We start from the raw sequence: 14,867 nt of genomic DNA, 5'->3' as shown, positions 1-14,867 counted from the left end.
CAATCCACACCTCACCAAACCCTTTAATAATTATAAAATACTTATTTTACCCTTCACCACAGTCCACTCTCTCCTCCGATCACCCTTGATCGTCGATCATCACTTCACGTCTCTCTTTTTCTTTCGCACCATACACACACACACACATATATATATATATATACGTTATTGCTAGGTCGGCCATGACCGACCCACACACATAGATATATATATATACACACACAAAAACACACCTATATATATACACAAACGAAAGGTTCTATGGCCGCGGCCATGGAACCCAACAATAGCAATCAGGGAACGCTGGGTTCCCCGATTGCCATCAGTTAGGGAACCCAACATTCCCCAATTGCTGTTGCTGGGTTTCATGGCCACAATCATGGAAACTTTCATGTGTGTATATATATCTTTGTGTGTGCGGGTTGGCCAACAATGACGTGTATATATATATATGTATGTGTTTATGTGTGTATATGGTATTGGAGAGAAAGAGATATGCGAGATAATGGCCAACGATTAAGGGTGATCAGATGAGAAAGTGGGTTGTGGGGGTAAAATAGATATTTTAAAATTATTAGAGGATTTGGTGAGAGTGTGTGTAACGCCTCCTCACCTCAAATAGTGCAGTAGGTTTACACCTAGTTGACCAAGAGGCGTTAGGAAACCCTAGTAGCGAAAACAATGGATCGAATCTGCCGAGATATTTGTAGGGTTCTCATGCAAGCTAAATATGCACAAACCTTCTAATAAAATAACATGTAAGTCTAGCATAACAAAAAATGTACAAATCTCCAAATAGTTACAACACTTTCGAATAGAATTACATAAAATGATAAAATAATGTTTAAACGTCCACTGATTCTTTCCCGTGTGCCTCGCTTGCTTTCTTAGTCCCTGGCACACCAAACATACCTGGAACGCGGAACGTTCCAAGGGCATCAACCCAAATCAGATTACAAGAATCCAAGTGAGATGTTCTCAAGAAATGAATAGCTCATGTATGAAAATACAAGTATGCAAGAAATAAAACCCCATTTGTGGAAGCCATGTCAGGGTGTTGCAATCACCCCCGCGCACGCCATGCTCACCTCAAACACGCATATGTGACTCCACGAGTCACTCATGGCGGCCACTAACTTGCCACAAACAACCACATGCCATGAAGTGATGAAATAAGTGAAATTCCATGCCAAACAAAGGAAGTAAGTGATCATGTCCACATGTAACACAAATGAATCAAATGATGATCAATATGAAGCGCAAAAGATGTAGAGAACCACTCACACTTGTTGTATTTCTTGCTGGACCACCGTTTTTACGAAATTAATCCCTTTTAAGATGCAGTTACATACAGTTTGGGTCACCAAACTAAAATATTTTTACATAGGATTGTAGGAAATCATTTAAGGAGCAAACTATAAAAATTTCAGAGCAAAAGGCCCTGCCACGCACCCTCACGCGCCCCAAGAAGGGTGGCCACACACCCTCACGTGCAGCTGCGGCATGCGCGTGTGTCTCATGCGTTGAGCCCCTGGTTCTCATGAAATCTGTTTTTGATGTTTAAAACGGCCATAACTCCTTCATTTTAACTCCGATTTGACTTCTGTTTGAACCTACGGACTCGCCTTTCAGTGTACTACGATCATACGAAAAGAAAAGTGGCTTACCTCTTTGGTTTCTTCTCCGTTTTTGGTGTTTTCTCAAGCTGGTCTTCCTGTTTTGGCTTCTTTTCCTTCCTTTCTTTGGATTATTCTCTCCCTTGCTTTTCTCTTCTACTTTTTCTCTACGTGGTCCACATCTCCAACCCTTTTATAGTCCATTTACCTCCAAGCTCAAGATTGCACTTATCCTCTTTGGTTTGCTATTTTCTTCCCTAGCCATAATTGCTATCTTTGAAAACTTACCATTTGATTTTATCTTCTCTTGAAAGCTTTTACTCTTACAATCTAATTCCTCCATTTGCCCCTTTCGTGACTTTCTAAACAACCCATCTTATCTTCATCTTTTAGAGGGCCAATAGGATTCTTCCAAATCTTCTTATTTTGAATTTAAGGTATGAGTAATTATGGTTATCTTAACTTTAAGACTTTTGAGTTAAATCCTCCAATACAATTTCACCAACTCAAGACTTCTCTAACAAGCTTTTATCGTGACAATAAATTCTCCAATACAATTTCACCAACTCAAGGCTTCTCAAACAAGCCTTTATCATGACAATTATTTGGAAAAATTATCCTTTATTTTGCATTTAAGTCCCTAAAACCATTTTCACTTACATGCAAATTCAAAACTTTTATTAAATCACACTTTATTACATCATTCATCCTTTACATTATATCCAACCTCTACATTAGATTTTTGGGGTATTAGAGTGTGGGCTATAAAGAACAATTTCATGGGTAACGAATAGAATTTTTCATTTAATTATTGTAAATACATAATAGGTAAAAATCTAAATTGGGAGTGTTATTATGTAACTAAAATGGTACAGTTTAGAGACATTTTTTATGCTTTTTGCTTTTGTAATATTTCATTCTAGAAGGCCTCTCATCATCATCATCTAAAATAACCATTCAACTTATGGAGCTGGCCAACAACAAACAATACATGCTAACTTTTGTTTTAAAAATAATAATTCCACAATAATAAATATATTTTATTTTTAGATTTACTATATATATCTTATTTTTAGAATCTAAATAATTTTATTAGTTGATTAAATTATTTAAAATATGATATATTTATTATATTGTTTAGATGTTAAAACAAAAATAAAATAAATACAATATTAGAAGTTATAACTCATTACGATATCATCAGTGATATGTCGTATTGATAGACAAATAAAATAATGCCATATGATCTTTTTAATTTTTTTAATTAAGGAAGAGGCGTCGTCATCAATCATAACTCCTAACATTATTCTTATTTAAAAATAATATGTATTTATTATTATTTAACAATTATTCTATGGTAGTTAACTTTAGTCATGTATGCTATTTGTATGTTATTTTGACATCCAAAAAATAATAAATATTTTTAAGTAATTAATAATATTTTTTTATAAAATTATTAATTACTTTTTAAAAATTATAATTATTTTAAAAATTAAAAGTGTTTGTAAAAATAAAATGTCGGCGTAAGTGGGCACCGACCCAGCTGGGGAAGGGCTTGTGGCGGCCATGGGAAAGCCAGCCTGAGTGCAGCTTCCAACCTCCTCGGTCTTGTCGTCTGCTTTTGCGTCATGGCATTGGCATAGCAGCCAGTGGCAGGTGAATTCCAGTCTAATGGAGCCAGCTGTTTGTGCAACTACTACTACGCGCCTCCTCTCTCTCTTTCTCTTACCAAATCTAATAACACCCAGCCCCACGCCACCCCATAACCCATCATTTCCTCTCTCTCTCAGTCTCTCGCTCGCCTTCTTACGCACCTTCCTTACTTTGTATCACACCGCCCTATGCATATATGTATGTATATATAAACCCTACCATAGAGCTCATCGCCATCACATCCACCAACACAGACTTCAGTTCGACCATTCATTCATTAATGGCCGCCTCTTCTTATTCTTATTCTTATTCTTCTTCTTCTTCGAGAGTTCAACCCATGTTGCTAGTGTTCTCCTCGCTTCTGGGTAGTAGCTTACTCTTCATGGCTGCCTCCTCCTCCGCCGACCTCCACCAAGACGTCGACATCACTTGGGGAGACGGCCGCGCCAGGATCCTTGACAACGGCCAGCTCCTCACTCTCTCGCTCGACAAAGCCTCTGGCTCCGGCTTCCAGTCCAAGAACCAATATCTCTTCGGCAACATCCACATGCAGCTCAAGCTTGTCCCCGGGAACTCCGCCGGCACCGTCACTGCCTACTATGTACGTCTCACCTTCTCCGTATCTTATATATATATATATATAAACCCGCCTTGCATTCATTAATTTCCTTTTAAGTTCTGGTACTGAATTTTCATTTGGGGATTGGTGCAGCTGTCGTCGCAAGGATCAACCCACGACGAGATAGACTTCGAATTCTTGGGAAATTTGAGCGGAGACCCCTACATTCTCCACACCAACGTGTTCAGCCAAGGCAAGGGAAACAGAGAGCAGCAATTCTACTTGTGGTTCGACCCAACCGCCGATTTCCACACCTACTCCATCCTCTGGAATCCCCAGCGCATCATGTGAGTGCCCTGCCCTAACAAACAATCGGGATTACTCGCCCTACAGTTAATCGACCAATCACATTATTCTCAATCAACTCTTGTTTTTGTCTGTCTCTGATTTCAGATTCTCGGTGGACGGCACGCCCATCAGAGAGTTCAAGAACGCGGAGTCGGTGGGCGTAGCGTACCCAAAGAACCAGCCGATGAGGATATACTCCAGCCTCTGGAACGCCGATGACTGGGCCACCAGGGGCGGGCTGGTGAAGACCGACTGGACCCAAGCTCCCTTCACAGCTTCCTACAGGAACTTCAAAGCGGATGAGGCTTGCGTGTGGTCTTCTGGATCATCCTCGTGCGGCAGCTCCAGTGGTTCGACTAGTTCATGGCTCTCCCAGGAGCTGGACTCCACAAGCCAGGAGAGGCTGAGATGGGTGCAGAAGAACTACATGATCTACAATTACTGCGCCGACGCCAAGAGGTTCCCTCAGGGCCTTCCTCCCGAATGCAGCCTCTCCTAATTGGACAAAAATCAAACGCAATCCGCAGATCATCAATTAATTCATTTGCCATAGCAGCCTACTACAGCCATGGTTTCTTGCGATAATGATTCTTTTGTATTTAAATCACGGAGGGGATGTTTTCATTCTCTATGATCGATGTTTCTTTCTTGAAATCAAATAATAAAGTAAAATAATAATATTCCTAAGTCAAGATTACATTTTGAAATCGATTCAATACATATACATATATAACTTCTTGTTTGTACCCATTGCTACAATCAATCTAGTTATAGATTTGAAGTTAAAAATCATCATTGATACACTGAACATACTCATCTCCTTGCGTTTCAAGTACAAACTGACATATCCTTTGGTAAGAGAACAAATGCCATTCTACAATGTAGGAAAAGGCCTTTGATTCTTCATCAACAACGTTTGAGAATTGAGACGTTCTCTATTGCTTCCTGTTTGTGCTTTCATTATATCTACCTTAAGATGGTTCTCCAGGAGAACTTTCTCTCGGAGGAACTCTTTCAGGAGAACTGCTTCTCCGGGGATCAGTACCTTCTTTGGGAGAACTCTCGGCCCCGCAGAAGGAGGGCTACAACACACTCTTCTTGAATTAAGTCATTAATTTTTGGGACGAGCAAAGGCTCGACTACTTCAAACACTTGCATTCAAAACAGAAATATGTAAAGAACATTCATAAACGGAAACACACACGTATACAAAAATGAAATCAGTAAAAAAAAAATATAAATGACACATAACAATTTTATCGTGGTTCACCTTTTAAATAGGGTTACATCCACGTTGAACTCTGACAATGAGAGGTCATTATACTAATAAAAAAAACTCGATTAAGAGCCTCTATATTTATCACACTTATTTACTGTACACTCAATAGTTCATTAACAAAAATACCCCATAACCACACAAAATAAAGATAAGAGACAAAACCCTAAGAACTAGCTAGAGAGAAAACGAAAACATGTACAAAAGAGAACGAAAAATAAAGCAGACAGACTAAAACCCTAATAAGATAATTGGTTGTGCTGCAGAAATTCAATAGAATATAAATAGATAGAAGTACTGGTTGAGATGAAATTTAAGGATCAGATCAACGATCTCAAATGACAAAGGAGGAATCAAACAAGCCACGAAATAACAAAGGGGGTTGTTGTTTGGCCTTCCGAACTCATGGGCTCCAAAACGATAACATTTTAGAGCAACCAATGAGCGGTTGCCAGATGACCCTCCATCCTCTTATCAAAATAATAGTGTTTTAAGGAGTTAATGCTACACCATACTCAACATCAATCATATAGAGAATATAGTCGAGTGGCAAAGGGACAGGTTGAAAGCTTTTCTGGAGGCTCTCAGTGTGGGTTCGATTCCTAAGGAAAACATAATGTTTCTTTCTAGGGGAGGATCTTGAGAGTGACATTAGTAATGTCAAGACTTACTACGCTGAGATAGTTGTAGACGATACAAGTTTTTTTAAGCGAATGCCATATTATGCCTTAAGGCATTACAGTGAATATTTGAGGTGCACTTTTTACATTCTACTTAATGGGTCTATATCTAATTAAACACTTAAAATTTAATAATTTTTTGTCATCTTACTATTAATTATATCCAAAATTTAAAAATTAGATTAGAAATCAAACCAAGAAAAGAAGAAGATGGAGCCTATTATGGGAATAAAGTGAGAAATACAATGTTCTCATGGTGCAGTAGATTGCTATCATTTGACGGTTGACTCCACTATGTTACAATTATTAAATTTGGATGATTTAATAAGTCAACACAATCGGTTCTTACTCATTTCTTAATTAATAAGTTTTTTTGTTCTTACTCTGTTCTCACAACTGTTCTTACTTTACAAGCCGAGCTCTGCCATATTTTTGGAGGCTTCCAACTAATGACTCTTCTTTACTCTGTTGATTTGAATCACTTATATGGTGATTTGAGTTATAAATATATTTATAAATTTAAAGTAATTATTTTGATAAATATTCTTAGATTGTCAACACAACTGTTAAATTTGAATAACTTAATAAGTCAACATAATCCTCCGAAAAATTTATGAATTGATGGTTTCTTCTAATATCCGTTGTTTACTCCATTATTTTGAGCCACTTTTTAACTAGAGATTAAGATCATGAATACCAATACTATTGTAAAATAATGACTTGAGCTAGATTATCCTTAGTGAAGTATTTTCTAAAAGGATTTAGAAAGTGATGCCGATGAATATTTTTTCTTTTATGGTTGCACATACATTTATTTGTGTTGTATATTTTTATTAGTTGTTTAGATTTTTTAGTTTAGTCTTTTATTGTGAGCTTCAAGATGTGTCATAACTTAAAATTGGAGTCGTTTTTTAGTTTTTTTCAATGAAATTCTTATTTATAGCCAAAAAAAAAATGTAAATAAATTTTTATAAACTAAAGAAGTATATAGTAACTAAAATTGTGCTTAAAATAAAAATAAAATAAAATCTACCGCGTATATAATAGTTTAAGAAAATTCAAAATCCAAGACAAATACAAACTTAAAAGGCAAATAATAAATAATGAATAGAATACCCTTGAATAGTCATAACATGGCTTTGGTGGTTAACTTATTGTTAATTATATCAATGAAACTTTGGTTTACCGATAAAAATTAAGGCTCTAAAAATTTAGAAATTTTGGCTTCACTTCAAAGAAAGAGAGGGGAGTTTGGTGCCTTTTTGAAGCTTTGGTTTGTTGTCGTATGGTATACATCATTCCATTTGTTAAGAAAGACCAAATCAGATGGTGAAGAAATAACAAGAACACACGTAGCTGCATGCTTTCTCTCTGTTTTGAATAGAAAATGTAATAAAATGTTCTTGTACAATAGGAGCTCAACAAAAATTACAATGATAAAGAATAAATCAAATGAATATTTGTGGCAGTTAGATGCAAAAGAATATCACGGATTGATGCATGAATTGCGCTTGATTTTGTTCAATTAGGAGAGGCTGCATTCGGGAGGAGGGCCCTGCGGAAACCTCTTGGCGTCGGCGCAGTAATTGTAGATCATGTACTTCTTCTGCACCCATCTCAGCCTCTCCTGGCTTGTGGAGTCCAGCTCCTGGGAGAGCCATGAACTAGTCGAGCCACTGGAGCTGCCGCACGACGATGCTCCAGAAGACCAGACGCAAGCATCATCCGCTTTGAAGTTCCTGTAGGAAGCCGTGAAGGGAGCTTGGGTCCAGTCGGTCTTCACGAGCCCGCCCCTGGTGGCCCAGTCATCGGCGTTCCAGAGGCTGGAGTATATCCTCATCGGCTGGTTCTTTGGGTACGCAACGCCCACGGACTCTGCGTTCTTGAACTCTCTGATGGGCGTGCCGTCCACCGAGAATCTGAAATCAGAGACAGACAAAACAAGGGCTGATTGAGAATAATGTGATAGGTTGATTAATGGTAGGGCGAGTAATCCCGATTGTTTGTTAGGGCACTCACATGATGCGCTGGGGATTCCAGAGGATGGAGTAGGTGTGGAAATCGGCGGTGGGGTCGAACCACAAGTAGAATTGCTGCTCTCGGTTTCCCTTGCCTTGGCTGAACACATTGGTGTGGAGAATGTAGGGGTCTCCGCTCAAATTTCCCAAGAATTCGAAGTCTATCTCGTCGTGGGTTGTTCCCTGCGACGACAGCTGCACCAACCCAGAAATGAAAATTCAGTACCAGAACTTGAAGGAAATTAATGAATGCAAGGCGGGTTTATACATATATATATACGGAAGATACGGAGAAGGTGAGACGTACATAGTAGGCAGTGACTGTGCCGGCGGAGTTTCCGGGGACAAGCTTGAGCTGCATGTGGATGTTGCCGAAGAGATACTGGTTCTTGGACTGGAAGCCGGAGCCAGAGGCTTTGTCGAGCGAGAGAGTGAGGAGCTGGCCGTTGTCGAGGATCCTGGCGCGGCCGTCGCCCCAAGTGATGTCGACGTCTTGGTGGAGGTCGGCGGCGGAGGAGACAGCCATGAAGAGTAAGCTACTAGCCAGAAGCGAGAAGATCATGAAAACAGGAGAAGCCGTTGGAAACGAAGCAGAAGAAGAAGAAGAAGCCATGTTGCCAAGGATGAAAAGATGGAGAAAGAAAAGCCTTGTTTTTGTCTGTGGGGATGGTAGAAGGAGGCGTCTGGAGGCATTTATATATACAGAAGGAGAAGGGAAATGGCGAGAGGGTTGGGTTGGGTTGGGGGAAGGTGAGAGGAAGAAGCAGAGAAATAGCAGAATGCTCTGTTTACGTGCGTGCAGATAACAGAAGGGAGGGAGAGTAGCTGTAAACCAGCTGGCTGGCTGACCCATTATCTGTAACAAACAAACAAGAAAAAGGAAAAAGCGTTTCCAAATTCCCAACAGCATTAATTATTAGAGTAAATAAATAAATAGGAACAATGATTCTTGCTCCCGCGTTTGGCTCTTGCTTTTTTTCACACCCGTCTAGTCTGCCAAATGGATCGAAGTGGGTAAGCCATGGACGCGGTTTTAATTTGATGAAGCTGTGAATGTGGTGGGGTGGGGAGGAAAAGGAGATCCGTGTTGAGCTGTCATGTCACTGCCGGCTCATCGTCAAGCTGCTGCTTCCCACTACTAGTGGAGGGTGGCATGCACATTTCCAGTTGGTTCCATTTTTATTAAATTTGCTAATTCCGTACCCAACTCAGAGGCTACAAATCTCTCTTAAAGTTTTTGAAAGCGACGTGTATATTATAATATTTAAATTAATATTATTTAAATTGATATGATGTCAAGGCTAGGTGGTAAACCACGCCAAAAGTTACAAAATTTTGATGTACTTTTTAATTTGATTATTAAATTTTAATTTCTTATAAAGTGATAATAAAATTTTAAAATATTTTATAATGTGGTCATTAAAGTGATTTTTTGATAGTTCTTAACCGAAATTACTGACGTGACGGTGATGTGGCCATTGCCACATCAGTAATTTTGACGAGAAATTGTCAAAAAATCACTTTAGTGATTATATTGCAAAACATTTTAAATGTTTGTGATCACTTTGTAAAGAATTAAAATTTAGTGATTAAATTGTAAAAGACACTAAAATTTTGTGACCTTTGATGTGATATATCCCAAGGCTAACCCAAATATTTGAATTTACCTCAATCTAGACCCGAATCTATATTTCTCTAAAATTAATCAATGAATTAAGAGATGATTATCTACGTGAAACAATCGTGACCATCTTTCCCTTCACAATATATTTACGTAAGAACATAAATTTTAAAAAATATGTATGTTATTTATTTCATATAATTACTTTACATCAAATTAATTTGATTGTTAGAGAATATGTTGGCGTATAAATTTGAAGTTGAGATCAATTAGGAGAATAATTCAATTTTAAATAAACTTTTGAATAACCATCATTAGTTAGATTGTTCCTTTTCATACCTTTTCTTATTGAACCAAAAGATACAAGAATTTATTAGCTTAGGACATGATCAAATCTCCATTCCATTTAAAGTTAAATATAATAGATTATATAAATGTATATAATGTGTAAAAAAGCTCATTAAAAATAACAATTGTTAGGCAACCAGAGAGAGTTGATTTCGGTATCTCAAATGAGTTTAGTTGAACTTGGATAAAAGAAGGGTCAAATTTGATAACATAAACCCACAACTTATGAAGTTTAATAAACAAAATTTAATAAAGTCTAAACTCTAAACCTAAACAACAAATTATTTAAAGGGTGTTTGGGATAGAGGTTTAACTGGTTATAAGCTGTCGACGAATTTTAAATGATATATAATTTATTTAATTATATGTTTGTTAAAAATTAAAAATTCAAATGCTATTTTAACAACGTTTTAGAAAAACACTCCACCTCAACTTTTCTCAAAACATTGTTATCAACTTATTTCGTTAATCAAATGTTTTACAATTTTCCCTTTCTAAAAGTCTAATATTTTTCACTCCTTGTTTTTAAATATTACCACTTCCATTGCCTCTTCCCTCCATCTCCTTCTAGTCGCCACTTCCATCAACCCCATCTCAATCGTTGCCTCCAGCCCCATTATTATCTTCGTTGCCTCCATTTTCTCTTTCATCACCTCGAGCATTCATTGCAGCACTTTTTATCGCCATTGCCTCCATACACTACCATTCTCTATGTGTGTGTATAATATATTTTAATATCATAACATATATATTTAGTATTTTTATGAATTAAATTTAAATTTAAATAAAAAAAAATATATTAATATATTTTTTAATAATTATATATAATTTATGAACATATAATGGTAAAAATTATATCAGTTAAATATTAATTTAAAATTTATTTTTTATTAAAAATAATATTTTTTTATAAATTTTATTTATATTATTTAATAATATATCTATTCTAGTCCTTTTATTAAATTTTGATAATTTATTAATTTTTTTAAAATTAAATATATAATTATATAAATGATAATTTAAAATATATTTATTTAAACTTATTATTAACTTAAATATTAGTTCATTTTTAAAATTTTACACAGTAACAAGAAAGGTTTAAAAGTGATCTTAAAAAAAAAGGATAAGCCAACCAAGCCCTTCCCCCCCCCCCCCCCTAATGTCAATTTCTGTCCTCGTACTCAAAAGGCTGCTTAGATTTCTGTTCATTTATTTCATGGTACAGATAAAGTTGGGCCCACCATGTACCAACATTAATTTGGACCTTCCAAGCACATCTCGGTTTTTCCTATGGGGTACTCACTACGTACGGCTCCAATTTGTATCATTCGGCGAGTCACCGCTCAAAGTCAATTTGGAATTCTCTTAACTCCTTGGCACTCTTTGATTCCCATCCTCCTCCTTCCGCTATTGCATTTCTTCTTGTTTTCTTCTTCCGGGTTTCCTGCGTGAGACCACGCTCTTCAGGTAAACCTTTCCCGAATGGCTCCTTTTGCTCCCTTTGAAGAATATCTCCAATGGGTTGTCAACAAGATTCAATCTTTTGATGCCTCTCTTTGTTTCTCTGAGTTTTTGTCTTCCAAATAAATCACTTGGTTGTAATGCTTTTGGCCAGCGGATGTTAGATATGGATTGTAAAATAAATGTACTGTCCACTTGAAATAAATGAGCAATTGGCTTATGAAATTTTGAAGCAAAGGTATTCCATGTTGTTGATGACCCTTTTCATGTACTGTCTATCGCAAGATTATGGGTTTTCTGGTATTTTCAGAATGACATATGGGGAGTTCGTTAAATGGGTTCTTGGTTTTCAACTTTTCATATTCCATTCTGCATTTTCTTGGTAACCCCTCCCCCCAAATATGCTACTTTCATAATTTCATTTAAGCCCTCTACGAGGAACAAGAATGGATTATGTAATTTTTTTTCTAATATGGTTTAATTCCATTTTGACTTCTCAGAGTTGAGGTTCAGTTCAGGGTGAGAATAACACTTTGTCCGATTAGGAGATTAAGCGACATTAAGTTGTGGTTACTTGGGGTGCCAGTGTGTACTTCATCGGATAATTTGTTGTTCTAACTTCAACATAGAACATTCCGCTAACTTTAAATATGTTTCAATGAAAAGCCCATGAGATGTTTGATCAACTCAAATGCCAACTAATTCTGTTTTTCTGTCTTTGTATTGTTTGACTGTCTCTTATGACTCTATGAACAAAAAATGTGTTCATGATTTAGACCAGATGCAGTTTTCAGTGACTCTAAAACCTGGAATGCCACTTAGAGTTTAGAAGTATCTCAGTTACCAATCTGAATGAGAACAAGTCTGAATGTCTTGTATTGTGGACAATAATTATTGGCTGCCATCTGCATATTATTGGTTTCTCCTTGATGGTATTAAGCACCGAATGCAAAGTCAAATAAGCAGCAGCTATACCACCTTCTTTAATCATTAACCTCTTAATGGAAAAGGGAATGGGCTTCAGCTGCTTCTGGTTGGTTTTGCTAATAAGGAATATGGTTGCTAGCCAGTGCTGCCTCACCTTTGACCTCCTTGCCTAGGACTTCCTAATTTATCATGTTTTCTGGTTTATCTCCTACGCTCAATACTTCTGCTTGTGTTAGAAGTCCTATCCCAAAAACACTCTAGGTTACATGTCCTTGTAAGTTACTCTTCTAATACCAAGGTCCACCCCTCCGCCGCCCTGCTCATTCGATGGTTACTAGTTTTTATCTAAAATAATAGTTTAAGAGGAGCTCTGCCTATGGATTAAGTAATCCCTCAACAGTTCTAGTGTTGGAAGTGTTCCTCCTATTTTCAGCCAATTTCAAGCCCAAATAAAAGAAGAGGGTTGGGTTAAGTAGCCAACAGTTAACATAAACCTTGTTGAATCAAAACATCATGAATTTTAGGAGAATTGGAGATCTACAATACATGTAGCCAAACCCACCTAGTGGGATTAAGACTTGTGATTGTTATTATTTTTACGGCTGTAGAGGAGAGTTCATATTGTCATTTGTAGCTGTGGATTCAACAATACAAGACAGTGTGAGAAAGTCAAGTCCACTTCACTTGAGTTTAACTCAGTAATTTGGCTTTGGTATACCCTACATTGTTCTTGTGGGCATTAGTTTCGTCTTAGTAGTTTCCTCCAATTATTACTGGCAAAGATTGTAGAGACAATTATTTTGGAATGAATATTGTTATTTTGTTTGATCTAATGTACTTATGGTTCATTAAGAGTTAGGCACGGGTCATGGCGCCCCACTTGAGTTGTGGCAAAACTTGTCTTTTAGGTTCAAATCCTCGAGCTCTATTAGTTCCTATACTGAAATCTGGCATGGTGCGGTTGTTTCTACCACTGCCAAAGCTACCATTTACAGCAATGCTGGAGTAACATGTAACATTTTACAGATAGCCAAGAGAAGCTACCATGGATTCTGAGATGGTGGTGCACAATGGCGGGTGTCACTGTGGAAGCGTAAGATGGCGACTCCGGGCACCATCCAGTGTAGTAGCCTGGCAATGCAACTGCAGCGACTGCTCCATGAGAGGGAACACTCGTTTCGTTGTACCTTTGGATCGGTTCGAGCTCCTCGGAGATGGCAAACAGTTCCTTACAACCTATACCTTTGGCAGCCACACGGCAAAGCACACTTTCTGCAAGGTCTGCGGTATATCCTCATTTTACACTCCAAGATCGAATCCGGATGGAATAGCTGTCACATACACGTGTGTGGATCCTGGAACACTGAGCCATGTTGAAATTAGGCATTTTGATGGGAGGAACTGGGAGGACTCTTATGCCCAGACCGGCATTGCATCATACTCACGGGCCCTCCCTGAGAACGATAAGCCAAAATGATTTCATTTCAACTCTAGATCATGCACTGTAATGTATGTGTTGGTTTGATTTCCAAGAAAAATTGTGCCTTTTTGAAGCTTTGGTTTGTTGTCGTATAGTATAAATCATTCCATTTGTTAAGAAAGACCAAATCGGATGGTGAAGAAATAACAAGAACACACACAGCTGCATTCTTGCTCTCTGTTTTCAATAGAAAATGTAATAAAATGTTCTTGTACGATAAGAGCTCAACAAAAATTACAATGATAAAGAATAAATCAAATGAATTGTGGCAGTCAGATGCAAAAGAATATCACGGATTGATGGATGAATTGCGCTTGATTTTGTTCAATTAGGAGAGGCTGCATTCGGGAGGAGGGCCCTGCGGAAACCTCTTGGCGTCGGCGCAGTAATTGTAGATCATGTAGTTCTTCTGCACCCATCTCAGCCTCTCCTGGCTTGTGGAGTCCAGCTCCTGGGAAGCCATGAACTAGTTGAACCATGGAGCTGCCGCACGAGGATGATCCAGAAGACCACACGCAAGCATCATCCGCTTGGAAGTTCCTGTAGGAAGCCGTGAAGGGGGCTTGGGTCCAGTCGGTCTTCACGAGCCCGCCCCTGGTGGCCCAGTCATCGGCGTTCCAGAGGCTGGAGTATATCCTCATCGGCTGGTTCTTTGGGTACGCAACGCCCACTGACTCTGCGTTCTTGAACTCTCTGATGGGCGTGCCGTCCACCGAGAATCTGAAATCAGAGGCAGACAAAACAAGAGCTGATTGAGAATAATGTGATTGGTTGATTAATGGTAGGGCGAGTAATCCCGATTGTTTGTTAGGGCACTCACATGATGCGCTGGGGATTCCAGAGGATGGAGTAGGTGTGGAAATCGGCGGTTGGGTCGAAC

The 14,867-nt window shown here is 38.1% G+C and overlaps 4 protein-coding genes and 1 pseudogene across 5 annotated transcripts in view; 3 read left to right on the top strand and 2 right to left on the bottom strand.

Annotated features, from left to right (window-relative positions):
- Window positions 1-3,491: 3,491 nt before the first annotated feature.
- Window positions 3,492-4,868, top strand: LOC127799615 (probable xyloglucan endotransglucosylase/hydrolase protein 23). The gene is made up of 3 exons (XM_052333814.1): window positions 3,492-3,870; window positions 3,982-4,175; window positions 4,282-4,868. Exons 1-3 carry the CDS (start codon window positions 3,550-3,552, stop codon window positions 4,673-4,675), a joined length of 909 nt encoding a protein of 302 aa, XP_052189774.1. The 5' UTR covers window positions 3,492-3,549; the 3' UTR covers window positions 4,676-4,868.
- Window positions 4,869-7,462: 2,594 nt separating this feature from the next.
- LOC127799616 (xyloglucan endotransglucosylase protein 7-like) lies at window positions 7,463-8,827 on the bottom strand. Its single transcript, XM_052333815.1, has 3 exons — window positions 8,458-8,827; window positions 8,152-8,345; window positions 7,463-8,051 (listed from the first exon to the last, which is right to left on the bottom strand). Exons 1-3 carry the CDS (start codon window positions 8,761-8,763, stop codon window positions 7,658-7,660), a joined length of 894 nt encoding a protein of 297 aa, XP_052189775.1. The 5' UTR covers window positions 8,764-8,827; the 3' UTR covers window positions 7,463-7,657.
- Window positions 8,828-11,447: 2,620 nt separating this feature from the next.
- Window positions 11,448-14,867, top strand: part of LOC127799619 (uncharacterized) — a 15,969-nt gene continuing 12,549 nt past the window's right edge. The window contains exon 1 of one of the 2 annotated variants that reach the window (XM_052333817.1): window positions 11,448-11,467. The gene's annotated coding sequence lies outside the window, so the exon portion shown is untranslated. Of the gene's footprint in view, window positions 11,468-11,537; window positions 11,559-14,867 lie in introns of those variants that run through there. The other variant, XM_052333818.1, reaches the window with a different exon arrangement.
- On the top strand, window positions 11,514-14,002 carry LOC127799620 (uncharacterized). Its single transcript, XM_052333820.1, has 2 exons — window positions 11,514-11,586; window positions 13,534-14,002. Exon 2 carries the CDS (start codon window positions 13,553-13,555, stop codon window positions 13,982-13,984), a length of 432 nt encoding a protein of 143 aa, XP_052189780.1. The 5' UTR covers window positions 11,514-11,586; window positions 13,534-13,552; the 3' UTR covers window positions 13,985-14,002.
- Window positions 14,184-14,867, bottom strand: part of LOC127799617 (probable xyloglucan endotransglucosylase/hydrolase protein 23) — a 2,806-nt pseudogene continuing 2,122 nt past the window's right edge.

This window comes from Diospyros lotus, chromosome 4, assembly GCF_014633365.1.
Source record: "Diospyros lotus cultivar Yz01 chromosome 4, ASM1463336v1, whole genome shotgun sequence".
Classification (NCBI taxonomy): Eukaryota; Viridiplantae; Streptophyta; class Magnoliopsida; order Ericales; family Ebenaceae; genus Diospyros; species Diospyros lotus.
The sequence above is the reverse complement of the archived record's forward strand: the minus strand, read 5'-3'. Positions and strand labels throughout refer to the sequence as shown.

What these genes read in the sequence shown, in the direction of transcription:
- LOC127799615 (XM_052333814.1), top strand. Translation starts at nt 3,550, where the DNA reads ATGGCCGCCTCTTCTTATTCTTATTCTTATTCTTCTTCTTCTTCGAGA. An exon ending in GCACCGTCACTGCCTACTAT is followed by an intron (nt 3,871 to 3,981) that starts GTACGTCTCACC and finishes GGATTGGTGCAG; the next exon opens with CTGTCGTCGCAAGGATCAAC. An exon ending in TGGAATCCCCAGCGCATCAT is followed by an intron (nt 4,176 to 4,281) that starts GTGAGTGCCCTG and finishes CTCTGATTTCAG; the next exon opens with ATTCTCGGTGGACGGCACGC.
- LOC127799616 (XM_052333815.1), bottom strand. Translation starts at nt 8,763, where the DNA reads ATGGCTTCTTCTTCTTCTTCTGCTTCGTTTCCAACGGCTTCTCCTGTT. An exon ending in GCACAGTCACTGCCTACTAT is followed by an intron (nt 8,346 to 8,457) that starts GTACGTCTCACC and finishes GGGTTGGTGCAG; the next exon opens with CTGTCGTCGCAGGGAACAAC. An exon ending in TGGAATCCCCAGCGCATCAT is followed by an intron (nt 8,052 to 8,151) that starts GTGAGTGCCCTA and finishes CTCTGATTTCAG; the next exon opens with ATTCTCGGTGGACGGCACGC.
- LOC127799620 (XM_052333820.1), top strand. Translation starts at nt 13,553, where the DNA reads ATGGATTCTGAGATGGTGGTGCACAATGGCGGGTGTCACTGTGGAAGC.